This window comes from Prionailurus viverrinus, chromosome D1, assembly GCF_022837055.1.
Source record: "Prionailurus viverrinus isolate Anna chromosome D1, UM_Priviv_1.0, whole genome shotgun sequence".
In the NCBI taxonomy this organism is placed as follows: Eukaryota; Metazoa; Chordata; class Mammalia; order Carnivora; family Felidae; genus Prionailurus; species Prionailurus viverrinus.
The window spans coordinates 82,924,665-82,952,572 of NC_062570.1; the positions used below are offsets into that span (position 1 = coordinate 82,924,665).

The following is a 27,908-nucleotide window of genomic DNA, read 5'->3' on the forward strand; positions in this document are numbered from 1 at the left end:
ACAGTTTATTGATTAATCACTGTCTCTTTTTGCTTACTCCTCTTGTTATGTAAATGTCTATTCTCTCATCTTAATATGAATACAGCATTAAAAAAAGTGTCCCTTAGTTTGCTTCTAAAGTAGATACTCTTAATTCTGATAAATAGAAAAATGACTTAAAAAAAAAGTGAAATTATATGAATGTGACCTCCCTAATCTCTGGGAGAAGATCTATACAGCTTTTTTTTTTTTTAATTTTTTTTTCAACGTTTTATTTTTTATTTTTGGGACAGAGAGAGACAGAGCATGAACAGGAGAGGGGCAGAGAGAGAGGGAGACACAGAATCGGAAACAGGCTCCAGGCTCCGAGCCATCAGCCCAGAGCCTGACGCAGGGCTCGAACTCACGGACCGCGAGATCGTGACCTGGCTGAAGTCGGACGCTTAACCGACTGCGCCACCCAGGCGCCCCTCTATATAGCTTTTTGATCAGATTCTCAAAGGCATCTATTACCCAAAAAGGTCAGAATCACTGTTCTGGAGGAAGAATAGAAAATGTATTTTGTAATGCAGCTGACACTTTTCTTTGGCTACTGACATGTACGTTATAGATGCTGAGAATACTATATATTTGTCAACCATCTACTATGTGTTAGGTGGTGCTAGGCCTCTGCATATAGCATCTCATTTAAATGTATTTTGAAGACAGGAAATTAAGACAACAAAATTAAACAACTTATCCAAAATCATACAACAGTGTTAGAGGGGGTATTCAACACAACTACTGAATAACAGAATGACTAACCACTCCAACTCTGAAGTCTAACCTTTCCCCAGTATTTACATTCTTTCTCTTTAGGGAATATTCCAAAGTGCTTTATCAATTAAATTATATTATAAAATATTATTAAATGATGCTTTGTATTACACTTAATACCTAATCTACTGAATTAATCCAGTGGCATGCTTTCGGCAAGATACTTTGAAGACTTCTAGAATAACTGAAGTGTAGATCAAGTTGTTGGCTGACCCTCCACAAATCTCCACACTAAACAATTACTCAGTCTCTACTTGTCTTTGGTTTTCTTTTTAGGAAACAGGGTATCTGCTGTTTGTTGCTCACTGCTCCTTTCACTACCTTGACTGTCATCACTGACTGCTCCCTCTAATCTTCTCCCTCTCCAGTCTGAGCTGTAATGCTAAAAGGATGGCCCCTGATAGCTATTGCTAGACAACCAGAGAATTCATTTCCCTAATCATGGTGTACTGGGTAATATCTTTTAAAATTACCTTTGAATATTAACCATTACAACTTGGATTCGTTTGTTACTGAATATACTGAGCTTTATTGTATCTGTATTGATAATCAGTCTAGTGTTTTTTAGAAATTTCAAAGTTCTAGGACTAGATACCTATTTGCTAATACATAGTAGTGAATTTCAGAAAAGCACCACTAAAGTAAAGGCTGTAGATACTCCTCCTTAAAAGAGTGTAAAGAAGTTGTTCTTTTAAAGTATTAGGTACTTGGATCAAAATTAGTTTCTTTGTAGTAGGCATCTACTTGTCGCTTATTATATATTCATTTCCCTCTTCTTTCTTATTAAGAAAACTCTAATTTTGTTCAGGGTGATAATGTGTCCAGCAAGAACAGTCACCTTTCCATATTCCCTTATATCTAGGGACAGTCATGTGACAATTCTAGCCAATAAGATGTCTGTTAAGAGTTTCTGGAAAAGCTTCTGCTCTCCCCCGTTTCTTTCTCTCTTCTTCTTCTTGGCCTAAGTGTGAACTTGAGGCTAAAGATGAAATGATGACATGGCAACTATGAAATGAAAAGTAGAATGATGACATTTTGGAGGTGCTATATTGGGAATGAACTGCATATTCCCAAGACTTATTGGGAAAGGAACAAAATACAGCCCTAACTGGTAAAGGCAGTAAAGTCACATTTCTGTAACCATGCGGATGAACAGAATTCTTATCTGATTCAGCCATTAACCATTACCCATCACTACTTTTTGTAATCCTTTGCCCTTCTAGGTGAAATATCTTTACTTTCGTACACATACATACAGCTTTCAAATCAGCTTTCATTAGCCATAATGCAAGTAAGGGTGACTACATTTAAAACTATTTTTCCACAAAACATCAAGCATTAAAACAAATTACCTATATGATGAATCCTCAAGTAGTTTGATTACTTCATTCTAACTTAAGAGCTACCTCATAAAAGGAAGCGATCGCTTAAGAGTAACGTCACTTAAAAGTAACCTTACGCTTCTCAAAGTACAGAAAAGGCAAATTTAACGGGTAATTAGCAAGGCAGATGGTATATTCAAATATAAATGGTAAAAAGAATCAAATCTCAGAGAGATGGAGCAATAGTTGTCTTATGAAAGATATTTACTCCATGACAAAGACAATGGGTTTAAAGAACTCAGTTTTTACAAAGTGAATCTGAACACATAAACACATCTTACCTTTGGAATATGGCCATTTTGACCTAAGAGCTCCATTTCGGATTTTACACGATGGAGCCAATTAGTATTCTCATCAAATTGCTTCAATTCCTCTTCCCTTTTCTTCTCTAGGTAGCAGCGACGAGTTTTCAACATTGCAAGTCTATGATCTCGTCGGCAAGTGGCCTGAAAAATAATGTATTTAATAGCCAGACTAATTTTTATGATATTTGATGTATGTGATATTAGCAAAGTAGTAAATTTTCTTGTAAGTTTGCCATTGTAATCTATTTAGACTATACTTTTATATTTAAAGCTACTTCCCCTTTGAAATCTTCACAATAATACTGCTTGCAGGAAAATAGGAAATTGAGTTGTGACTCATTTTTATAAAATTACATGTTGAGGGTTTATGGCTTTAAGAATTTCACTGGCCAAATTGAAGACTATAACTTTTTTTGTGTGTGCTAAAATACATTCCATTAAGTGTTGCATGTGAAAAGTTCGTACAAGGTCTGATAATTCCCACGATTTTACTCAAAATCAAAGCAGACACAAGTCCCACCTTGCCTTTCCTCCAACATGAAAGATGTGAAGAAATAACTCTGCTCTGATTTTGCCCACAACGCTTTTAGATAGGCTGGTGCAAGTAATAGAAAATAAAGCTTATATCAGAGTGCTTATAAATATCTGATCTTACCTGATGATTGGTTCAGGACTCATAATGGATATTCTGAATAGTTTTGATGTTTTATGTAGGCACAAATCTGGCCTTTTGGCTCTCTTTAAAAGCTAACTTCTTATTTTTTGCTATCTTTCATAAAAGATGTATTGAAACTTTTGGGGAAAGCCAGGCATTAAAGAAATTTGCAAAAATGTGAAACAGTGTCATTCTTTTCACTATCTCTTTTGGTTTGTTTTAGAAAATATAACTCACTAGTTTTCATTAAAGTGTTAGTTATGTGTCATGCAATGAGCTAATGGTTTTAAAATTAACTGATACTAAATAGATTTTTATAAGTCTCAATTTGAATTTTTAATATAGGAATACTGGTAGATGGAATTCATATGAACAAAAGCTCTTTTAGGTCCTAAATAATTTTTTTTTTTAAATAGGAAGGGGTCCTGAGACCTGAAAAGTTTAGAGCCACTACCTTAACAGAAGGTAGGATATGTAGCTTCTTGACTTTCTTCTGCTGTATTCAGCAGGTATGAAAACTTAGGCAAGTTAATCTCAGTGGTTCTTTATCACCTCATCTGAAAATGAACATAAAAGTATTGTACCTGCCTGGAGGAAGGCAGTTAAATCAGATTATCTTTACTTGGCTTTAACATTTATAAATGTTGTAGGAACTCTTAGAAACCAGGGCAGGAAATGCTCTGAGGCTCTCATGGCAGCCAATAATTTAATACCAAAAAGTTCCTAACTCAAAACCCCAAAAAGTATGCTTTTGAGTTTTTACTTCTAATGTCCATCAAATGTATCCTCTATGATTGTTCCCTATGGGGACATTTTCCATCAGGGTACTCATAATGACCTACTGTTCTGAAATAAATAGCAAATAACTGAGAATAAATTCTAAATATGCATGTTGAACCCTGACATTAAAGTAAATGCTTCTTGTTAAGGTTTAAAAAGAACTTTATACACTTTATTAACAAACCCCCAGAATACCACAAAACTTTTTGAGTGAGAACAAACATATAATTCTAAAATTTAGGTGCTACTACTGCTTTGTGCAAAAGGACTGCTAATGTGGTAAATAACCTCGTTATTTTGCTAAAAATAATTTGCAGATTATCTTTATATGGTCATAAAATTACCCAAGAGCTTCACTTTAATTCTAATCTCAGAGTCTATACTCTGGAACCATTTCTGCCTGAATCAATGTTATGAGATTCTTTTAGCACTTCTGATAATAAGCCACTTTTGGAGAGGGTCCAACACAGATATAAAATTTCTTGCGTTGTTAGCAAGCAGTTTAGTAAAACTATAGTTTGACACTTTAGTGTGTAAAAATCAAAACAAAAACAACTCAATCTCTATAGATGCCTTCCTATGTTTTTCAATAATTTAACCCAAACCGATACACTTAAGAGGTTTTATCTCCATTGTTTACCTAGTCTCATGAAAATACCTATAAGAACTGGAACATGTAGATTGAAATGACCAAAAGTAGGAAATCATAAAAGGTAAGTGGGTTGAAAAAAAGGCAATTAAGCAGAAGAATACAGATGAAAACAGAAAAAAAAATTTAAAAAAACCCAGCCAAACCCATTCCCCTACTCCATCTTACTAAGTACTCACATTTTTGGTGTCAATCATATCTAACAGTGATTTTTTAAATAGACATTTTTTTGATAAGATAAGGCACAATAAATGCATACTCATAAGTAAAAATACTAATGTTGATAGTGTAACAGCTACTGATAAGCTGGCATCAGTGATATACTAATGAATCCTTTAAGATTAGTTTCTTAGCATATCACATTTTACAATTTCATAGGCTGGAAAAAAACCTGAAATACTAGTGTTTTAAAGCACTGTTTAAAATTTGATGGCTTTTAACATTAAAACATGTGAAATTTTTATATAGAGTTGATACTTCTGGGACAGGAAAAACACATCTGGGGTAGAGGTCTAAGAGGACTGAAAAGTTATTTATAAGAGTTTTGTTTTTTTTTTTTTTTTTTTTTAGTATTTAAATGTTTATTTATTTTTGAAAGAGAGAGACAGAGCACAAGCAGGGGAGGGGCAGAGAGAGAGGTGACACAGACTCTGAAGCAGGCTCCAGGCTCTGAGATGTCAGCACAGAGCCCGTTGCAGGCTTGAACCCACGAACCGCAAGATCATGACCTGAGCCGAAACTGGACTCTTAACCAACTCAGCCACCCAGGAGCCCCTATAAGAGACAGCTTTTGAATAAGTAATTTACAAATCATCTCATGTATTATCTATGTAACTAATTTCATAAAATAAAAATAAATTAAGCTTATCATCAGTGAACACCAGAACTGGGGGGGAATAATTATCAAAATGTTTATTTTTCTGCTCTTTGGTGATTTGGAGTGGCATACACCTAGGAATACATTATTTTTTATCCTGTTTAGAACTCATTCTTCTTGAACATACATCTTATTGACATCTTATTAGTCCTAGAAAATTCTAAGCCTGAAATGGCACATTATCCTTTCCCCTTTTTGCACTAATATACCTCCTTCATAACAATTATTAGAAGAATGCATGACTTTTCAGTCTGTCCTTCATGCAACAACATTTTATTTACATTTGCTATTTTTTATCCTCTATTTGACATAGTCTCCTCAGATCTCCCAGTTCAGTAATTCATCTTTAGCTGTATCTAACACACAGAAAAGGACAGAGGCAACAGGTTCTGGAATCAACTTGCTTGAGTTCAGACCATATAGGTCTGATACCAATGAGAGGTGTGACTTTGCCCAAAATGACTTCTCTGTCCTTTGGTTTCCTCATCTTAATTATGAGGATAATAACATGTCCCATAGGGTTTTCTGAGAATTGAGTTAATGCATGCAAAGTATTTAAAGCAGTGTGCCTATAAAATGAACTTATAAATTTCAGTGAATAAATCTTTAATTTCTGGACATTTCATTTGTTTTCTTTTTGTATTATGTATGTTCTTTCGACCTTTAATTCCTTTATCATTAATTCCTACTTTGACGACTTTAGTCATTTTTATAGTTTTTTTTTTTTTAACGTTTTATTTATTTTTGAGACAGGGAGAGACAGAGCATGAACAGGGGAGGGTCAGAGAGAGGGAGACACAGAATCTGAAACAGGCTCCAGACTCTGAGCTGTCAGCACAGAGCCCAACGCAGGGCTCGAACTCACGGACCAGACCGAGAGATCATGACCTGAGCCGAAGTCGGCTGCCCAACCAACTGAGCCACCCAGGAGCCCCAGTCATTTTTATAGATTAAAAAACTTTTTTTTAATGTTTATTTTTGAGAGAGCGACACAGAACACGAGTGGGGTAAGAACAGAAAGAGGGAGACACAGAATCTGAAGCAGGCTTCAGGCTCTGAGCTGTCAACACAGAGCCCGATGTGGGGCTTGAACCCACAAACCATGAGATCATGACCTGAGCCAAAATCAGACCCTTAACCGACTGAGCCATCCAGGTACCCCAGTAGTTTTTTTAGTTTTTAAATCAGATTGCTCTAGTGTCTGAATTTTTGGGAATCCTGTCATTATTTGCTAAGTCTGCTGACTTGTTTATGGTGGATTGTTTCACCATGTGTTTTGTAATTTGGACAGTGAGTTCTCATTAGTAATTTGAGTTGAGGGTCTGTTTCAATAGGCTATTTCTGTACGCTTCTGCACGGTTACCCATAGATTATTGCTGCTCTGATACCATTTTCTATGTTAATTTTTCACTTTAAGGCTTTACTAAATAAAACACATGGATTGTAAAAATTCAAACCTCAACTCTTTGAAAAGTATATTTATAATGACAATCTTTACATGAGACTTTTTCTTACTCTAGGCGTGGTTGTCTTGCTGATTAAGATGTTTCTTCAAGGTGTACCACCAATATGAACGGTGAAGGCTTCTGAGGTTCCCAGCTTTACGTGGGGTCTGCCATTTCTATCTCCCTGGTCTCCCTTCGGTCCCTTATGTAAATAGCAGTGTACATCAAAGCTAGGGTATCGGGAGTGGGCTGTGTATATGGAGGTTGTAGGGCAGTGTACAATTGCATAAAATAATAAAGCCAAGTAAAAGATGGTCTGCCTTTTCAAGTACCACGCAATGGAAATTCTAACAATGTTAGTGATAAAATATTCTTTCCTGGAAAAAAAAGATCTGAGTTTGGTCTAAGTTGTACATTATCACCTACATCTGGGATATACTGCTCCCACTGCCTCACCTTTGATACCCAACATTTCCTGAGTGTGGTAGGTTTATGGTAAGCATTCCAACAACCCTCACAGAAGCAACAGTTCCAACTGAGATTTTGTTCTTTTGGTTTCCGTTTTCTCTCTGACACCTAGGAATTTAATTTTCTGTCTTGCATACGTAACTATGCATTTGAAACAATCGTTGATACATTTCCCCCAGCATTTCCAGGTATTTGTAGTGAATGGGTGATTAAATAACATTACCTATCACATTTCTAGAATTAGAAGTCCCCATGTCTTTACAGTGCCTAAAATTTAATTATAAATAAATACCTTTTCTACTTTGTCTTCAGAACACATCATTTCAATTTGCTTATGGCACTGTTGTTGATAGAATGATTTAAGTTCATTTTCTTTCAGTAACATTTCCAACTTCAGATATTCTTGTCTAATTTCGTCTCGATTCTGGAACAAGCAGTTCAGAATTTCTTGAAATCTACCAAAATTAAAAATTAAAACACATTATAGAATCTCACTAATTTTGTGACAGATGTTACAATGTTTACCTAAAGAAATAAATGAGCAAAAGAATATATATCACTCACAGAATTAGACTAAACGACAAACAGCAAATAGGTTAGAGTGACTGTTTCCTATGAAATTACAAAATGTTTGGAAAAGAATATTAAATTATTTTTACTGTATTCTTCCTCTTTCAAGGAAGATCATGTTATTAAAAGATATGGGTATTATAAGGCCTCTATATATAAGTCATAGGTATATAAGTCATGTACTCTATGTAATCCAGCTGCTTATTAGCAAAAATAAAATATTTTGTTTGTAGGAAGAGGATGATAATTTGGACCTGTACTATCCCAATTAACAAGGCCCCAGAAGCAACACATTACTGTGTGTTGTTTTGATGTTGGCTCACTGCAAAGAAATAAGCAGTGGGTGGCATGATCATATGGTGCCTCCATGGCCCCCTAGGGAAAGTGAGATAGCCAGTTTTTAGTTTCAGAATTTGTTACAGCAAAAACACACCATAAGGTTAGGTACCCCCTACAGCCTGGCTAAGAGTCAGCTGACACTGCCAGGACCCAAAACAACCAAGTTTGCAGTGTGGCAAATCTAGAAAAGCCACTCCAGTGTCTTTCCTCCAAAGGCAATGGAGATTTAGAGAATCAGAGTTGGGGAATTTGATTCACAGCATCTCCAAACACATAAAAGGCCTCAAGCTGAGAAACTACTATAAAAGGCCTAAAAGGAACCTGCAAATCTGCATCCTCCAGGGTCACCAGAACATTGGTCACAGCAATATTCTAGTTTTTTAAGTATATATTTATGTTTTAAAATCTCAGATCAGGTAGGTCTGAGCTACAGTAACAGTATAAATAGTCACATACAGGTAAAACTCTCAAAGAAAAATTAACTGTGAAGCCTTTAAAATACAACTGTAACAAAGTATATGCATTTAAAAATAAATGTTCCTCAGCTAGAATTTTAAATGTATTTGTGAGGACCTGTGGTAAAAACATTGCCAATTTACGTCAGTAGTTCTTAATGAAACTCTATTGGGAATGGCTATAAACCACAATACATCGACTTTACTGCAGTTTTGTCAAACTGATAAATATTTCATAGGAAGTATGTACGGACATTGCAATTCCATTGTATTATATTACAACACGCTAATGCCAGTAAATGAATTGATAAGTTATCTTTAGGTTATACTCAAAGATAATTTCTCAGGTTTTTTAATAACATTTTATTCAAGGACATAGTTAAATATTGGTCAATTTTGTAATTTTGTGGTTCAGACTTATTTTCGTTGGTGGGGGTCTATTGTTTAGGATGGAAGAAAAGGTAATAGTATCAAAGGTTTCTAGAGATCTCCTTTAAAAAAAATTTTACCATTTTAAAACAGAAAGAACCCTAAGGGATTGACTCACAACTATTTTCTAGTCATTTAAAACATTCAAGTAACTAGTAACAAAAATCTTTGCCAATAATTTTAGGTGATACATGATGAATATTAAATTCTACACAATTTTCATGATACATTCATAGTGAAGTTTTATAATTATTCTGTATATAAAGAACTGTACTTTCTCTTTATGACTTCTCCTAGAATAGCTTTGATAGGCAGTAAATACTGTACATTCTTCCTTTTATCTCATTCAACCATATAAAAATGTTAAGTTTATTTTTAAAAAGACACTTTGCAAATTCATGGCATTAAAAAAGCTCTATGTAACAGTATGATGGATATGATAAAAGTTATTTCATATATTTCTTTCAGGAGACCGCTAATTTTGAGGGAAAATGACAAAGGCTATGGGGTATATAACCCAATTATTAAAGCTTCTTTGTAATACAAGTAAATTATTTAACATGTTGTACAAATTAAAACTCTAAAGGCTTTTACTCTTGGTTAAATCAGGTTGAAATGTGAAAAATACTCCCCTGAAATGCTTATTTCATAGTTCAGGCCATCTCCCTCCAGAATCATCTTACCAGAAGGAAAGGTTCAAAACTTAAAGCCATCAATTGCAGAAAAGTTTAATAAGGTTTCAACTGATAACTAAATCTGGTTAGATAGTGTTGAACAATTCCATGCACGAAAGGAGTCCAATATATAGGTCAACTTTATGCTATATTAAAAACTGATTGTCACTCAGAGAAATAGTTGTTTAATTACCTCTTATGATATTTGTAAAACAGCATGGTATGGAAGAAAAAGATTAAGATTAAAAGTTCTTGGCTTATCTTTGAAAAAACAATATCCCACTTCAAATTTCAAAGGATTGTTCTAGTGATCAGATTAAATTGATATGGGGCTAAAAATCATCAAAAACTATAAAGTCATCTACAAAGATAAAGTACTATTACTAGAAGTAGCAATCTTAGCATCTGGGGTCAACTGAGTCAGAAAACATTATTTTTTTCAAATCAAGGATATTTTCCATAAACTTCAAAATACAAATCCAATTTTAAAAATGGTGTCGTACCTGAAACTAGGTTGAAAGTCACTGTCAACTAGTCTTCCTTACATATAGCAAGATATCTTCTATAACCTCTAGAGTTCCAAAACAGGGTGAATAATCATTGGTTTCCAAATTGTGGTTAGTTTCTCATACTAATGATAACAGAACACTGGCTCTGGAGAATGTCAAGTAACTTTAACTTCAGTCAACTTCAATCAAGATTGAACAGATTCCTTTATTATAAGACCTCTCAGAGCCTTTAATAAACTGATATACTTTGGAAATCACCTAGAATCCTCAAGTAAGGTGTAATTTCCAAATTTGTTTGATCCAAGAATTTCTTACTGCCTTCTTAGAGCTACTCAAGATTCACAGCTTTTTTTTTTTTTTTTTTATGAAATTTATTGACAAATTGGTTTCCATACAACACCCAGTGTTCATCCCAAAAGGTGCCCTCCTCAATACCCATCACCCACCCTCTCCTCCCTCCCACCCCCCATCAACCCTCAGCTTGTTCTCAGTTTTTAACAGTCTCTTATGCTTTGGCTCTCTCCCATTCTAACCTCTTTTTTTTTTTTTTCCTTTTGAACTAGCATCCCCTTTGGGACAATTTGGAAAATTATCTTAACTGCTTAGGGGAGAAGTATTCGTGAATATTGTATTATCAACACCTTTTTTTTTTTTTTTCCAATTACCTGCTAGGAAGCTTAGTGGGAACCTATCAAAATTCCGTATTAATTTATATCATTGAGAGATGTCCCTTCAAATAATTAACCAAACTAAGTGAATTATTAGAGTTATACATAGTCAAGAAAGAGTAGATAAGATTCATGTGAACTATACAAATAATGATATCATGCCAGATGAGATTGCCTGAATGTTTGTTACCCAAAATTCTTATGTTGAAACCTAACACCTAAGGTGATGTATTAGGAAGTGGGGCTGTTGGGAGGTAATCAGATGAGGGCAGAGACCCTCATGTGTGGGACTAGTGCCCTTATAAGATAGGCTGTGGAGAGAGAGATCTCCCTTCAGAGTTCATGTGAGGATTCAAGAATTGAAATCTTCAGCTGGAAAGAATGCCCTCACCCAACTATACTAGCCCCCTAATCTTGGGACTTCCAGTCTCCAGAACTGTGAGAAAGAATTTTTGTTTATTTATTTTGTTTATAAGATGCCACTCTGTAGTATTTTGTTACAGCAGCCTGAGTGGAATAAGACACCTGAGAAGAACAATATGAAAACAGCTAAAAACTAATTTCATAAGTGATGGAACTGGCTTTACTTTCTGCATCTTATACCCAAGTCCTGGTATAATCACAACTGTGTATAATCATAACTAAAATGATCTGATCTCTGAAGTGTGCAAATAAAGAGCAATCAGTGACTTCCTGAATTCAGTTGAGAATATATATAAAGACATACTTACACAAAAAATGATAACATAAAATATCTGACTAACTTTCAAAACCATAAAATCCTCAAAATGAGATCTTAATGTCATTTTTACCTTTCAATTTCTTTTTCCTGAGGGTTTGAAATCATTAACTTTGCTTTGTTATTTTCATCAGTAAAGGCTTTCTGTTCTTCATAGGCTTTTAGTTTTTCTTTTAACATTAAAATCTAGTAGAGAGAAACACTAGTTAAAATACAAATTATTTGTCTCCATAATACATGGCTACAGAAAAATGTTAGCTGTGAAAAATAACTGAACATGCTAGATTTTCAACTATAATAGAAAAAAAAATGTCAAATTTTTAAGCAATTAAGTTTGCAGAATCCCATAAATGAAGAACTAAAGGAGAGTAACATAAAGAGAAGACATACCTCTTCCTTCTGCTCATTACAGATCTTTACATACTGAGTTATATGATTGTCAAGGTTAAGAACATTGCTCTTCAACTGTTAAAAGACAGAAATTATGATTGTATGTAGGTAGATAATAATCACAGATATATATATATATATATATATATATATGAGAAAAATGGCATTATATCCTCATTAATTCTGATCCATGAATTCAAAATTTGAGACAATTACAGTCATGTGATAATCATGATCATTTACGCTAATGTTCAAAATCTATGATAAGAGGACATGCTGAGCACATCTACAAAATAAATGAAATTATAAAGAAATTATCTTACTACCTGAGAAAATATACTTTTAAGAACTTACAAAACATTCATTCACATTATAATTAAAATTGCCCATTTTCTTTTTCCTCTGACTTCTAAGAAATTTAGAGATAATTTTAAGTTTCAATCATTTTTAATTTCAACTAGTTTTTAATGAGTTCTTATTACATTTTATCCTTTTTATAATTGTATGGGCTCCTTGGCAGCTATGGAATAGTGGGAAAACATCAAAGATATAAGTCCAAATACTTGATTTCAAGGCCCTGTCCACTTCTTACTTAACTGATTTAGAATTTGGTACTTAAAATTCTGAGTATCAATAGGTTGGTGTAAGGAATATATGAAAAACGTGTGCAAAGCTTTGTGTACCCATTTAATATAATCTTTCCCAATTAATTATATAAAAAGTATATAGACATTTCTCTAAGGAAGACAATAACTGGCTCATCTTCATACAGTGGGAGTAGCAGAAGGGTAAGTAGGAGGAGAAATCATCATACTACCTGAACTCTAGGTTTCTTCCAACCCTGAGATCCTGTGATTTTTATTTTTTTTTAATTTTTTTTTTTTCAACGTTTATTTATTTTTTGGGACAGAGAGAGACAGAGCATGAACGGGGGAGGGCCAGAGAGAGAGGGAGACACAGAATCGGAAACAGGCTCCAGGCTCTGAGCCATCAGCCCAGAGCCTGACGCGGGGCTCGAACTCACGGACCACGAGATCATGACCTGGCTGAAGTCGGACGCTTAACCAACTGCGCCACCCAGGCGCCCTGAGATCCTGTGATTTTTAAACATATATCATGTTTGACCTAAATTTCTTTAAATTGCCCCAAATTACTGGTGAGAATACTGACCTGATCAATAATTATTATATTGTTAGAGCTATATTGGTTGCATCAATATCATGAATTATTTTAAAGGGGCTATTTACTTCATAAACTGAGGCAGATATATCTATTGTACAGATGAAGTGACCGTGGCTTGGAGAAATTACCTAACATGTCCAAGGTTTTCAGGAAGAAAGGGCTAGATCTGAGCTATAGCAGATGGCATCATCCTTGGCTATAACAAATGTGTTAAAGCCTTGACCAATTACCCCAGGGTGCCATCAAAATATAATGTGCCATGATGTGAAAAAGTTTAGGAAGAAAGGCACTAAAGCATTCTAGCTTCCAAAAGACTAAATAATGGTTATCTATTATATATGTAATCAAGATGCTTAATGATTTAGTTGTCCAAGTAAATGCTCGATCAACCAAGCCAATAAAGACATTTCTAACCCTGTTTGCTAATTCATTAGTAAAAACACAATATTTTTGAGTTATAAAAATAGTATACATCTAATGCCCTTACAACAAAGGCAGAGTAAACACACTTACAGAAGATTTAATGTCCTTTGCACGATTAGCATACTTAAGAGTGTTATATGTGTCATCGTAGAACACAGAGGAAGGACTAACAGCAGCTATCATTATAGTTTGACAGTTTCCTCCAAGAGAATCCTTTAACAAGCGAGTGAGCTTACTATTTCTGTAAGGAATATGCTGATTCTTTCTCTGAAAGAACAAAAAAAGAATTCTTATGTCATTTTCCACATTTAAATGCAAACCTGCTATCACTTCACTCTAAGAATTTAAGCACTGCCCAACTTTGCAGAGACTTATGATATAATTGGTGATTGAAATGATGATGATGAATCTTATGGAACTATTGAGTGAATATATAAAACAAATATCCTACCTAAGGATTATATCCCCATCTCAATAAACGTTAGCTAATTAAAAAAAAATCAATATTGGTTTATGAGTTGTGATAAGTACACCAGATAAATGTAAGATGTTAACAACTGGGAAAACTGAGCGTGGAGTATATTTAAGAAGATCTTTCCATATTATTTTAGCAACTTTCCTCTCTTAAAAAAATAAATGTCCATTAAAAAAAAAATCACCATTAAAAAAAAATTAAAATACAAAAGTATTACATGCCCTATACAAATATAGTAAGAATTTTGTATGGCATACAGCTATTTCTCTCATTAAATAATTAGCTAACATGGACATAAAGTAAATTAAAATTATAATTTTATACAGACTTCATCTGAAAGGACAACAGAGTTCTAAGAGAACTTAATACTTCTAGGTTCCCCTTTACTTAAAAGATACAGTTCTGATTTTAAAGTAAAAATCAAAATTTCCAAAAAGCACACTTTCTATATAAAAACAAAACATTATAATGTTGAGCTAAAAGCAATCTTATGCTATCTAGTGTAGGTCTTTCATATTATACAAAAGACTAATGGAAGCTAAACCAAAAGTGAAATGGCTTGCTTCGGGTCATGTGCCTGATAATTCAGAGCTAGAAATGCACCCGAGGTGCCCCAGTTTCCAGTAGTACTGTGCTTTACACTATAGCAGTGTTTCCCAAATAGTGTGGAATGTATATTACTGGTGTTAACTTGAAATGATTTTACATGTACAAGTCCAAACGTTAAACATGGACTCATAAATGACTCAATAGGAGTCAATAATTAAAAATTTAGACAGTATGGAAAAAATGCTATAAATGGCTTAAGTTCAGAAAATCAGTCTCTTTATCATGCTATTTACACGTTTGAGATTTTAACTTAGAATATAAAAGACATATTGCCTTTGTAATCTTTATATGATTTCAGGAACTTGCCTTTTTTAAAAACACTTCCCAAATCATTTTAATTTTATTAAATCAAAATACAACATTTTCCTAGCATTCATTGACCTGTATTTTCCTAAATACAATTTCTTAAATCTTGAACCTGGCTTGAACTTGATTAAAAAAAAAAAAAAAAGTCATTTTTACCAATACAGAAATTGTTAAATATGCTGTATTCTAGTAAGCACTCCAGCATATAGTAGACGTAAAATATTTTTAAATGCCTCAAAGACATCTAATAAACATGACCTTATTAGGTGATTTGATTATACTTTATATCTTAAGCCCTTCTTCCTAAGAAAAATTAAAACTCTAACATTTAACCCAATCTTACAGTATATAAAATACAAACCAGAACAAAATTAAGCTTTTCTAAATATGTTTTTCATATTCATCCCAATTCAATTATCATGCTTGCTGTGTAGTGATCATTTTATTTTTTTAAATGTTTATTTGAGAGAGAGTGAAAGGGTGCATGAGCAGGGGAGGGACAGACAGGGAGAGAGAGAATACCAAGCAGGCTCCATGCCATCAGCACAGAGCCTGACACGTGGCTTGATCTCACGACCCATGAGATTATAACCTGACCCGAAATCAAGAATAAGAAACTCAACCAAATGAGCCACCCAGGTACCCCTAAATGGTGATTTTAATAATCAGGTAGAAAATAAGTGATGAGAAAGTAAGATAAAATACTATGAATATGATAGTCAATCGTTTTCTTTCAACAAATTCTGATTCTAAAACTAGAAATTAAAACGAAACAAAATATAGCTTTATTTGATATATTAGGCTTTGTGTGATCTTTGCCCTATATACAAATGGCATTTGATTTATAATAGACCATTAAAACAAAATTATTTTGGGGCGTCTGGGTGGCTCAGTCGGTTAAGCGGCCGACTTTGGCTCAGGTCATGATCTCGCGGTCCGTGAGTTCAAGCCCCGCGTTGGGCTCTGTGCTGACAGCTCAGAGCCTGGAGCCTGTTTCAGATTCTGTGTCTCCCTCTCTCTGACCCTCCCCTGTTCATGCTGTGTCTCTCCCTGTCTCAAAAATAAATAAAACATTAAAAAAAAAATTAAAAAAAAATTATTTTAAGTAGTATCTTTCTAGGAATTATACATATTTCAGCATTTCAATATACTTAAATAAGTAAACATATGGCACCTACCTTTGCATCTGCTAAGGCATTGATAACATTCCCAAGAGCTAAGAGTGACCGATTAATATTTGTGCCTTCTATAAATCGGGTCCCTTTAGCACTGGTAGTACTGGCTCGCTCAGACCCTGCCAGATCAATGAGTGACATCTTGGCAATTCGTACATTTTGACTGATACTTGCTGTTCTGTCTTGTTGTCGCAAATAAATCTTTTTGAAATTACAGGAGAATAGGAAAAATGAGGATAAGGTTTAACAAAATTAAAAGAGAAATGTGCACTTTATTTTTAAAAGAGCATGAAATCAAAATTATTTTCATTTCAAAAACATACTGAAGAAAGTATAATATTCTGACTGGCTGATATGTAAGAATACCAGAATTATGGAAGTTGAAAGAAACCTCAAAAGTGAGATTTCCCGTATGTGTACCAGAGGGCAAATGACTGTTGGCATGACAGAAGCTCAAAACAACTACCATTTGTGTTCTGGTAACCCTTGAACCAGAACATAGACTTACCAGTGGTGGTGGTAGGGAACAGGTACTCTAGAAATAATACTCTTTTTTTTTTTTTCTTTTTTAAATTTTACTTTATTTTTTATTTTTTAAAATTTACATCCAAATTAGTATATAGTGAAGCAATGATTTCAGGAGTAGATTCCTTAATGCCCCTTAGCCATTGAGCCCGTCCCCCCTCCCACAACCCCTCCAGCAACCCTCAGGTTGTTCTCCATATTTATGAGTCTCTTTTGTTTTGTCCCCCTCCCTGTTTTTCTATTATTTTTGTTTCCCTTCCCTTATGTTCATCTGTTTTGTCTTTTAAAGTCCTCATATGAATGAAGTCATATTATATTTTTGTATTTCTCTGACTGACTAATTTCACTTAGCTTAATACCCTCCAGTTCCATCCGTGTAGTTGCAAATGGCAGGATTTCATTCTTTTTGATTGCCGAGTAATACTCCATTGTATATATATACCACATCTTCTTTATCCATTCATCCATCTATGGACATTTGGGCTCTTTCCATACTTGGGCTATTGTTGATAGTGCTGCTATAAACATGGGGGTGCACATGTCCCTTCGAAAGAGCAATCTTGTATCCCTTGGATAAATGCCTAGGAGTGCAATTGCTGGGTGGTAGGGTAGTTCTATTTTTAGTTTTTTGAGAAACCTCCATACTGCTTTCCAGAGTGGCTGCACCAGCTTGCATTCCCATAGAAATAATATTCTTAACAGAAAACCAAAGGCAGTGGTCAGAATGCTTTGCCTTTGTCCGGGGACTTTTCCTAAAGGAAAGGTGAATTTGATGTCGGCCTAAATTGGAGAGTAAATGTATTCTAATTCCCAAAATTGTTGTATGTTGTTATATTTAAGAAAATATCCCATATAAAAAAAAATAGTAAAATGTACTTGTCATGTTCAGCTCGTTGGCATACAGCATCGTTTATTGAGCCAATTTAGGCTACTTTATAGTTTAATTGAAATAAGCTAAGTGGCAAACTTAAAAGAGATGGAGAAGATCAGCTATTATTCCATTATAAAACTCTTTGCTAATATTCTTATAAAGCAGGGTCTAAGACATTTTGGGGAAATTTCAGTGTCACAGATAAACATTTCTCTCATGACCACTGATAAATGAAGAGTCATTGGAAAGAACAGAAAAGATTAATAAAATTTTATGGACTAGAGACTTTCTGAATGACTTGACTGCCTCCGATATGAATTCTTTCAACTATGTCAATTTCTTTTATAAGATGTGCTCCAATAATATAATCCGGAATGAAGCTATAAAATAATTTGTATTTTAACAGGACCAGAAGCTACAAAAAATAATATCTATTAACCTATGCTTTAACTCTTTCTAGAATTGTATTCCTAAAAAGAACTGTAACAATGCAATCAATGTCCTTCAGGAATGCAACTACTCACACAGTCCCTATGGTGAAATCTTTAGAAAGTGAATCAGTATCTCCCCAATTTATTGGTTCTGTAAATCTAGATCTATAAAGAGAAAGTTTGCTCTGAATATAAGGTTATCTTTAGAAAAGACTAAATATTTTTGCTAACTTAAAAAAAGAAAAACAACTAACTCAAGGAAAAAACCCTCTAACACTACTACCTTACTATCCTGTATCTTCACACATGTAAAACTTTATACTTCCGATTTACATCATCTCAATTCTGAATATTCTTGATAAAATCTTTTCAAAGCTGTAGAGTTAAGGAAATACTGAGTAAGGAGTCCACAGATGAAGGGATTTTCTTTGTATATGTGAAAACTACCACACATGAATTTGGCTTTGTTCATTTTAAATTGAATTTTAAGAGCAATAGTCTAATGGCCTGTTACCTGGAAAACAGCATGAGAACGAGAAGATGTGGCATTCATATCAGTGGGATGCTGTGTCCTGTTTCTGTTTCCATTATCCAACAACTGTAAAATTTCCTCTGAGGACTTGGGCTAGAAAAGTTTAAGTAAAAGAAAAATATACAAATTAGCCATCTATCTTTAAAATTTTTAATAAACTTTCAACAAGAAAAAAGACTTTTAAAGATAAAAGGTAGAAAACGTTTCCTATAAATTGAATCCAATTAAATATTCCCCACCCCTCCCCTCCGGGAAATTGAAAATCTATGTGTAACTTATGATTTCCCCAAAGCTTTACTAGTAATGTACTGTTGACCTGAAGTCTTTCCGATAGGAACAGGTGATTAATACATATTTTGCATGTTACATGTATTATACACTGTATTCTTACCATAAATGAAAAAATGGAATGTTATTAAGAGAATCATAAGGAAGAAAAAATACATTTGCAGTACTGTACTGTGTTTATAAGAAAAAAATCTGCATATAAGAGTACGCGTTCAGCTCAAACCCATGTTGTTCAAGGGTCAACTATACTTTGGTGTTCTATGAGAAATAAAAGATAAAATCTTTTCTTTCTGTGGAGATAAAATATAAATGTATTATGCAGAACACATGGTATTAAATTTTCAAGTAGATTTTTAAAAGAAAAGGTCATTCAATTATTTCAAAGGGAAACAAAATAATACTAAAGATACACTCTGATTATTTTAACTCTGCACTTCATTATTTTTCTTCTATCTTGAACACAATGGAAAAAAAGTAAATGGCTAAATAATCACACTTGCTCTTAGCATAAGGAAAAAGACATTTATAAACATACCTGATGTAAAGTCAACCCCTGAACAACTACCCCTTTTTGGGCGTCTTCCCGAACGGCAAGTGGTCCTGAATTTACTAAGAGGTCACGAATCTGTTCATTATATACCTTAAGGGGAAAAAAAACCCAAAAACAACTGCTTTAGCACTGATGTTGAAATAATAGTGATTAACATCACATATGCTACTGATTTAAGGTTGTATTAGAATTACATCTTAAAGGTAAGCGTCAACTCATTTTCATTCATCTCACCCATTCTACCTCTTGTTGCCATTAATTTTCTATCGTCTGAGAAAACAGAAGTTTTATTACCTAGGTGTGCAACTGAAATTTAGAGGTGAGTCATTATATTTTTACTCCATAATTCCTAGTTTGATAACTACAGTGAAACAAATAAGATAGCTGGATGTGTCTTTTCCTATTTTCTGGAAATATATGGGACATAAGGTCTTGGGAGATTCTAGTAAGTTATATGGAGATGCCATGGTTCTTACTGAAGATATTTGTTATTTTATTATGCCCCAACAGTCAAAACTTTTTAAATTTTAGAGCTTAAAAGTTAAAGAAAACCCATACTCAGGGATATATTTCATTTATCTTTTAATTGCATTAAGTTTAATATGCAATTCTTAATAATAAGTTCCATAATAGGACCCCCCCCCCCCCCACACCCTTCAGGCCCTAGAAGGTTAAGTGATTTGTCCATGGTCACAAAAGTAATAGCAGAATGGTGCCAAATAGCCTTACCCTAGTGCATGGCATTGAATACACATCTGTATTTTATGTCTCTGGCAATATATATATATATTTTAGTAATTTTGTAAGCAAGGCATAAAAATGGTACTATTGATTTTATGAATTTATCAAAGTTACTGAATTTTCTACTTGCCAAACAAATGACAACTACAACTAGTGATAAAACTTAAACACATACGCGTGCGCGCGCCCACACACACACACACACACACACACACAGAATTAAGGCTTTAAGAAATATTTTAAGTTATTTCCATGTTCTAATAAATAGCCAATAGTGATACTTCATTTCTGGTAAGATTTTCTACAATGAATGATAATTTTTAAATGTAATAAAAAAATTTTTTTTAACGTTTATTTATTTTTGAGACAGAGAGAGACAGAGCATAAACAGGGAGGGTCAGAGAGAGAGGGAGACACAGAATCCGAAGCAGGCTCCAGGCTCTGAGCTGTGAGCACAGAGCCCGACGCGGGGCTCGAACCCACGAGCCGTGAGATCATGACCTGAGCCGAAGTCGGATGCTTAACCGACTGAGCCACCCAGGTGCCCCAAAATGTAATAAATTCTTAAAAGTAGTAAAACTGAAAGAGATAATTTTTGTTGGTTGTTATTTTTCTGATAAGCAGCAGTCACTTTTCAAACGCTTCCCCTTACCCATTTCAGTCACACAAAATACACAATTAGAACAATCATTCTCAAGCCAGTCTACACATCAGAATCACCTGGGAACTTTTAAAAAACCTAAGATGCCTCAACCACAATCCAGACCTATTAAATTAAAATGTCCAGGGGGTGATACCTAGGTATGTCTATTTTTAAAAAGCTCCATAGCCAACTCGGGTGCAGAGCCTGAGTGAAAAACCACTAGATTAGACATTGCCTTCCTTACCATTAATAACATGAAGGCAGATTAAAAGAAAAAACAATTAAAAACATTATAAAAATAACCAAACTTTAGAATTCCCCCAGTTATAAAAGGATCTAAGGAAGAAATAATGAATACTGCTATGCTCTTTCCCCAATTAAGTTCAAAGCAATTTTTTCAACACTTACTTATAGACAATGAGTTTTTTCAGCAACCTACATATCTTAATCAATTTTTGAAATTTTGAGAAGAAACTTTCTCAGTAGGACCCAAACTACAAGATGTCAATAAGAGAGCTGTAACCAGTAGAAATGTTCTCTCTGATACCACAAAAGAATAGGCAGTAAAATCACAGATTTGTTTCTGCACTGGTATCTGAAACACTATCTGAACACAAAGTTAAGAGTGCCTACCACCTAGTTATGATTTGTTGAATGTCAGCTATTACTAAGAAAGCAGAAGTCCTCAAAGAATGATGGCGTATGTCAAAAGGACACAAGAGAAACATGAAGGAGACCTGACTAGTCAAATCTAGCATAATTTGAGCTTTAATTATGGAAAAGGTTTATAAACTCTTAAATAATATTAAGAAACCATGAGTCCACACTGATATAATAAAGAAAAGGAAAAGCTCTTTCCGTATAGGAGAAAGTGAGGAATGACTATAGATGAAATTATGGAATTTAAGTATCACTATCATCTACCATCATAATAACTGATTCAGGCATGAATCATCAGTGGATGCCAATAGTAATAGATGAAAGTTTGAGGAGTAAGAGGATAAAGGGTAAAGTAATATCTTTATAGGGCAGAAATTCTGCCTACATCAACATAATGAAATGGATCAAAGTTAACCAAACCAGTAATTGGACTAACTAACCACGTAAGTTATGATACCATAAGAACTCAACATTACTTCTACGGTGTTCTTGCTAGTTTACAACCTGAATCCAATTGCTGACTAACACAAATTAGAGGTTCTATGACAGTGACATAAAACAGAGAAAAAAAATCCAAATTAAAACTAAAGAGATATGACAATTGCATGCAACTTATGATCTTAGATTTCCTTTTTCAAAAAGGGCAACATTGGAATAATTGGCAAAATCTCATTAAGATTTATAGATTAGGTAATGGTGTTCTATCACTGTTAATTTCCTGATTTTGATAACTATTCAGTGGTTATTCTTGTTTTTACAAGTTTGTAACTTAAACAGATTAGAAAAAAGAGGAAGACACACACATACCAAGGGAAAAAACAAAGGTAGTAAAGGTAGTAAAATATAGGGGATCTGGGTGAAGGGTATCTGGAAGGTCTTTGTGCTAATCATGCTACTCAGAAATTAGGCCAAAATAACATACTCAGCAGAAAGAGATAAAGATGCATGACAAATACGTAAGAGCAGGAATTTCAATGATTTTATACATTCATAAGAAAATTCCTATATGATAGAATAGTTTGAATAGGCCATGGAACGTCTTAAAGATTTTGTAATACTATTGACTCATCTAAAGAATGATATTGTCAACTCACCTCCAGATAAGAAACTGCGGTACTACATACTTTCTCTTCTTTAATCTCCTCCATAGATTTGTAAAGGTCTAACATCGTTAGATACATCACTCCAGGTTCAGCAGCTGATCCTAGCATCGTGTGGGTCTTCCCAGCTCCAGTGGCACCGTATGCAAGTACTAAGTTTTTATAAAAGGGGATCAAAGTTCTTTATTACGACACATAACATTACTATATCCACTGTCCAGTGGAGAGTTCTATCTGTATATCCTGAACATAACCTTAAACTCATTAGATCCAAAATTAACTTCTAGGCTTATCCTAAAACCTGGGAATTTTAGCACAAATCTACTCTTAACTCCTGTATTCTTTATTCTGGTTAATGGTACCACTACTCTCCCCCCCCTCCCGGCCCCCCCCCCCCCCCGCCCCAGCTCATCTGCTCCCTTTCCTCTACAGCACTCTTAAAACCTTTAATCAGTTATCAGTATCCCTACCTAGTCTCAATCTTCTTTAATTCATCTCTTAGAATTTTGTACAGTTATTTTTATGAAAACAAAATCGAACATGTTAAATCTCCTTAATTGTTCCACAATCCTATATGAGAAAGTAGAAATTCCTCCACTTGGAATATTAATATTATTAAGCCCTCTCTCTATCCTATTCCTTCCTTGCTGTGGTCTAGGCATATTAGATTGTGTGACGTTCTCTGCATGTGCTGCTCCTTATCTACTCCACTGCTTTTCCATTGAAGAGTTCCTCCAGTTAATCCAGCTGGAACACTTACACCTGTTCTAAATATTCAGCACACATGTCACTTTCCCATGTCACAGGCAGATATGTGTACTCCCTCATTTGAGTTCTCAGTGTATGCTGCACATCCTTCTATTCTAGCCTGTATCACCCTGTATTTCCAACTGTGAGCTCTAAGTCTGAAACTGTGTAACGTTCACAAATAGCGAATCAGCTGAAACAAAGCAGATATCCACTGCAAGTTTGCTGAATAAATGAATTCCAATAGAAGCCATTTATAAAATTCCTTTTTAAAATTTGCTTTAGGGGCGCCTGGGTGGCTCAGTCAGTTGAGTGACTGACTTCGGCTCAGGCCATGATCTCACGGTTTGTGAGTTCAAGCCCTGCGTTGGGCTCTGTGCTGATGGCTTGGAGCCTGGAGCCTGCTTTGGATTCTGTGTCTCCCTCTCTCTCTGCCCCTCCCCCACTCATGCTCTGTCTCTCTCTGTCTCAGAAATAAATAAACATTAAAAAAAAAAATTAAAAAAAATAAAATTTGTTTTAGGCAAATTACTTTGTTTTCACAATTCTCTCTAGCATAACATAAAAGTGATGTTTGAAGAACAAAAAACAAAAAGCTACTCTGAATTACATATGGCAATTCCTGACATAATAATCAATTAAGACAATTAAGTCCTCATATTATTACTGGTAAGAATATTTTTATAATTTAAATTTCCCTGCTAAACCAAATATTAACAAACTACTAAAATACTTTTCAACAGAATTAATTGAACTGACACGTTTCATTTTGTTCTATATTATGTAAGCTAGTGGTAAACTGAGAAGTCTTAAGACAGTTGGATCATAGTGTAAAACAAAGTCAAGAAGAAAACAGAGATTCACTATGTGCTTGGTGGAGACTTTTTCATTTGGAGTCAAGAAAAATTTTAAAAATCTCTAGAGACAATATGGAGTTTCATGAATGAGGAAAATATACACTTAAAAATGAGAATCACAGCAGTTCTAATCAATAAACCACATTCTATTCTTATTTGACCAAGACGGTAAGTCTTCTGTAATAAAACTGAATGAGTCAGAGATAGTGAAACATGTTACAGTTTTGGGGTATCTTAAAGAAAATGTCAAAGATGGTGGTAATTACAAAAATAAGATATAAATAATAGTGTTAAGGGCCTTAGAAACACTGAATTAACTGGCCTTTTGGATCTCTCTCTAGGAAATGAACATGGCTGTTTTGAAAGGCAAATTAGAGATCTAGACAGAACACTAGAGATGCTTTCTGGGCTGAAGATATGCTGAAATAGCACATGGTACTCAATTAACATGGCCTTTTAACATTTTTATTTCAAGGTACTATAAATGAAATGTCCAACTATTCCCCTGGGATAGATCGTTGTATAGGTAAGTGGAGAGAATACTAATGAATTAAATTGTGAGAAATCTGGCATCAATTACAAGACATGTGTGGTTTAATAGCATAGGAAACTGAGAAGATGACTGCCTAAAGGGACCATAGCAAAGCTCTAGAAGAGAGAGTTTCAAGATACGTTATATGTGATAATTGAATTTCAGTATATGTGCTGCCGAAGTGAGCACGTGATAATTGAATTTCAAAGAAAGTCTACATTTACAGCGAAATACTTCTGAACTTAATAATTTTTAGCAAAAAGCACCTTAAAATTGATTATATTTAGAAGAATGGGCCAAGCTGATGTACATTCTAATGTAAAACTGAAATCAGGTGGAAAAATTAAACTCTAACTGAAATAATTACCTGTGCAATTATATCCATTCAAAAAACTACGAAGAATTGGCTTAGTAGTGTGTTCAAAAACTTCCAATTGAGTTGAAGTTTCATCAAAAACAGCATCAAAGACAAATTTGAGATCCTTATTTTGTCTCTTTGTAATATCTCGATTTGCAGTTTTCTTTCCATGGAAAAAACTGATTTCTTCTTGTTTGGGATCAAAAACTAGTATATGCTTATCCACAACATGGACCACTTTATGGAATCCAGCTGCCTTTTCTTTTGTATTTTCAGGACGCACACGAACAACTACTTTCATGTGGTGACACAGGTCTTCCTCGGTGACAGACATTATTGACTATCTTGCTTCTGTTTATGTGAAAGCCTGAATATTTCTCTGTAATTAAAAAGGAAAATAAAGTATTAATATTAATTCTATTATAATATGACTGGAATGTAGCAGTCACTAAAAAAACTATGAATAATTCTATTCTACTCACCTGGTAAATGTTACTGGAAATATGTACATTTAAAAAATACAATGTATATTTCACTCCTTGGTTCAAAACCTTCCAGTCGTTATTTTATTCAGAGTACATGTTTAAGTTCTCTAAATGGTCTCAATTTCCCATTTTATTGATCTTCCTTTTGTTCCCTCCATTCCAGCTAACACACCAGGCACCCCAATAAGGTCTTTCCACTAGCCATTCTATTACAAAATGCTTCCCTCAATATCTGCATGACTAAGTCCCTCGCTTCTTTCAAGTCCTTGCTCAAATGTTGCCCTCCTCACGACTTATTAAAACTACCAAACCAATGCCTAATTACTCTTATACAGCTTTTTCCCCCCAAACACTTACCAACTCCAAATAGTATATATTTTTTACCTATTTATTGTATTTGTTGTTTATTTTCTCTCTTCCAGGTAAACTATGCACTCTTTAAAGGCATGCATTTTTTTAAATCTGTTTTGATTACTGATAATGTTCCAAGAGCCTAAAACGGTGCCTGACACATGGTAGACTGTATAACTATTTGATGAATAAACACGTTAGAAAATCTAAAATGTTTTTAATTTTTTTTCTTAGTTTTAACTTTTAGATTCTAGGTTATTTTCTGGATAATTGAGGTTTCCAAATTATTGATCTTTGTTAGTTTATCTTCATTTTTACTATTTAATTTTATGTGAGACAGTCTAGCCAAAATTTTTTTGAAGTTTATCTATTTTGAGAGAGAGAGAGCACGCACATGCAAGCACGTAAGCAGGGGAGGAGCAGAAAGAGAGGGAGAGAGAGAATCCTAAGCAGGCGCCATGCTCAGCACAGAGCTCAACATGGGGCTCAACCTCATGAACCATGAGATTGGGACCTGAACCGAGATCAAGAGTCGGATGCTTAACTGACTGAGCCACCCAGGCGCTCCAATCAGACAATTTTTAAACCTACCATCACTGACGTACAGTAGACTTATAGAATTACAGAGCAGATTAGGATCTCTGAACACATCATCCTGTATACGCCATCTTTATCACCTTCATGCCTGGGCTAACTAATTGAGGCATCCTTGTAACTATTTTTAAACACAGGGGTTTGTGAAGATACAGGTAGAGAAGAGTCTGGATGTATCAATTTCCACTGCCAACAGGCTTGCAGCCAAGATCACTTTTATTAAAAATAGTTCAAAAGCCAAGACTTTCCCTTCATTACCATGATGATTCTGAGAGATCTTTTCCTGTCCATTCCCATAACCCAAACTAAAATAGTGCTGAAGTTCTTGTGAAAGCCAAAGCTTGGTTTTTGGGCAGCCTAGCTGTGGTTATATGTGGTTTAACAATATTGTTTCAGTCTAAGTGGAAGCCCAGGGTCTGACTTATACTTCAGGCAGAGAGATTTATCAGGGTTTTGTGTGTGTGTCATTTAATTTTTTGTTTTGTGATATAATCTGCTCACTCTGACTACTGCGTAGATAACACACTATAAGGAATAGAGACTAGTTAGAACATTTTAGTAATATAAACAGGAGATGATGCTGTCAACTCAGAAGCAGGTAGCGGTCATATTCTGGATGTATTCTGAAGGTAAAGACAATAGATTTTCCTGATAGATGTGCAGTATGAGAGAAAGACAGGATTCAAGAATAACTCCAAAATTCTTGGCCTGAGTGTTGGAAGATCTAGAAATCTAGAAATGTCAAGGCGGATAGAACCCAAGTTAAAAAAGTACAGTTTGTCCTCAAAGTCCTAATGCTCTTTGAAGCTTTTAATAGTTTTTAGAGTTTCAAATGACACTAAGATTTTGGGGAATCTTTAAATGAAGGACAGGATCATCAACTGTGTTAGATACTGCTAATACATAAAGTACACACTAAGAAGTAACCATGAGATTTAGTAACATGGAAGTTGACTAGAAGAAAAGTTCTAGGGGAAGACGGGACAAAAACCTGATGAGGTAAGACTCAGTGAACACAGGTAATAATAATACAAAAGTGAGCCAAGAAATGGTGTGGGGGAGGGGGAAGGTTAGAAGAAAATATTTTGTTACTTAAAAATTTTTTTCTTTAACATTTATTTATTATTGACAGAGAGACACAAAGCGTGAGCAAGGGAGGGGTAGAGAGAGAGGGAGACACAGAATCCAAAGTAGGCTCCAGACTCTGAGCTGCCAACACAGAGCCCGACGCAGGGCTCAAACTCACAAACTGTGAGATCATGACCTGAGCTGAAGTTGGCTGCCCAACCGAGCCAGCCAGATGCCCCAATATTGTTATTTTAAAATGGGATGAATATCAACAAT

At 34.6% G+C, this 27,908-nt stretch overlaps 1 protein-coding gene across 4 annotated transcripts in view; it reads right to left on the reverse strand.

Annotated features, from left to right (window-relative positions):
* Nucleotides 1-27,908, reverse strand: part of KIF18A (kinesin family member 18A) — an 82,407-nt gene that overhangs the window by 47,871 nt on the left and 6,628 nt on the right. For all 4 annotated transcript variants that reach the window (XM_047824120.1, XM_047824118.1, XM_047824119.1 and 1 more), the window contains 10 exons: nucleotides 25,144-25,513; nucleotides 22,635-22,792; nucleotides 19,482-19,586; nucleotides 18,641-18,751; nucleotides 16,303-16,500; nucleotides 13,825-14,001; nucleotides 12,130-12,204; nucleotides 11,813-11,925; nucleotides 7,649-7,811; nucleotides 2,459-2,623 (listed from right to left, as the gene is read on the reverse strand). In XM_047824120.1, coding sequence (XP_047680076.1) covers nucleotides 2,459-2,623; nucleotides 7,649-7,811; nucleotides 11,813-11,925; nucleotides 12,130-12,204; nucleotides 13,825-14,001; nucleotides 16,303-16,500; nucleotides 18,641-18,751; nucleotides 19,482-19,586; nucleotides 22,635-22,792; nucleotides 25,144-25,468 — 1,590 coding nt within the window. In that variant the 5' untranslated portion in view covers nucleotides 25,469-25,513. The remainder of the gene's footprint in view (nucleotides 1-2,458; nucleotides 2,624-7,648; nucleotides 7,812-11,812; nucleotides 11,926-12,129; nucleotides 12,205-13,824; nucleotides 14,002-16,302; nucleotides 16,501-18,640; nucleotides 18,752-19,481; nucleotides 19,587-22,634; nucleotides 22,793-25,143; nucleotides 25,514-27,908) is intronic.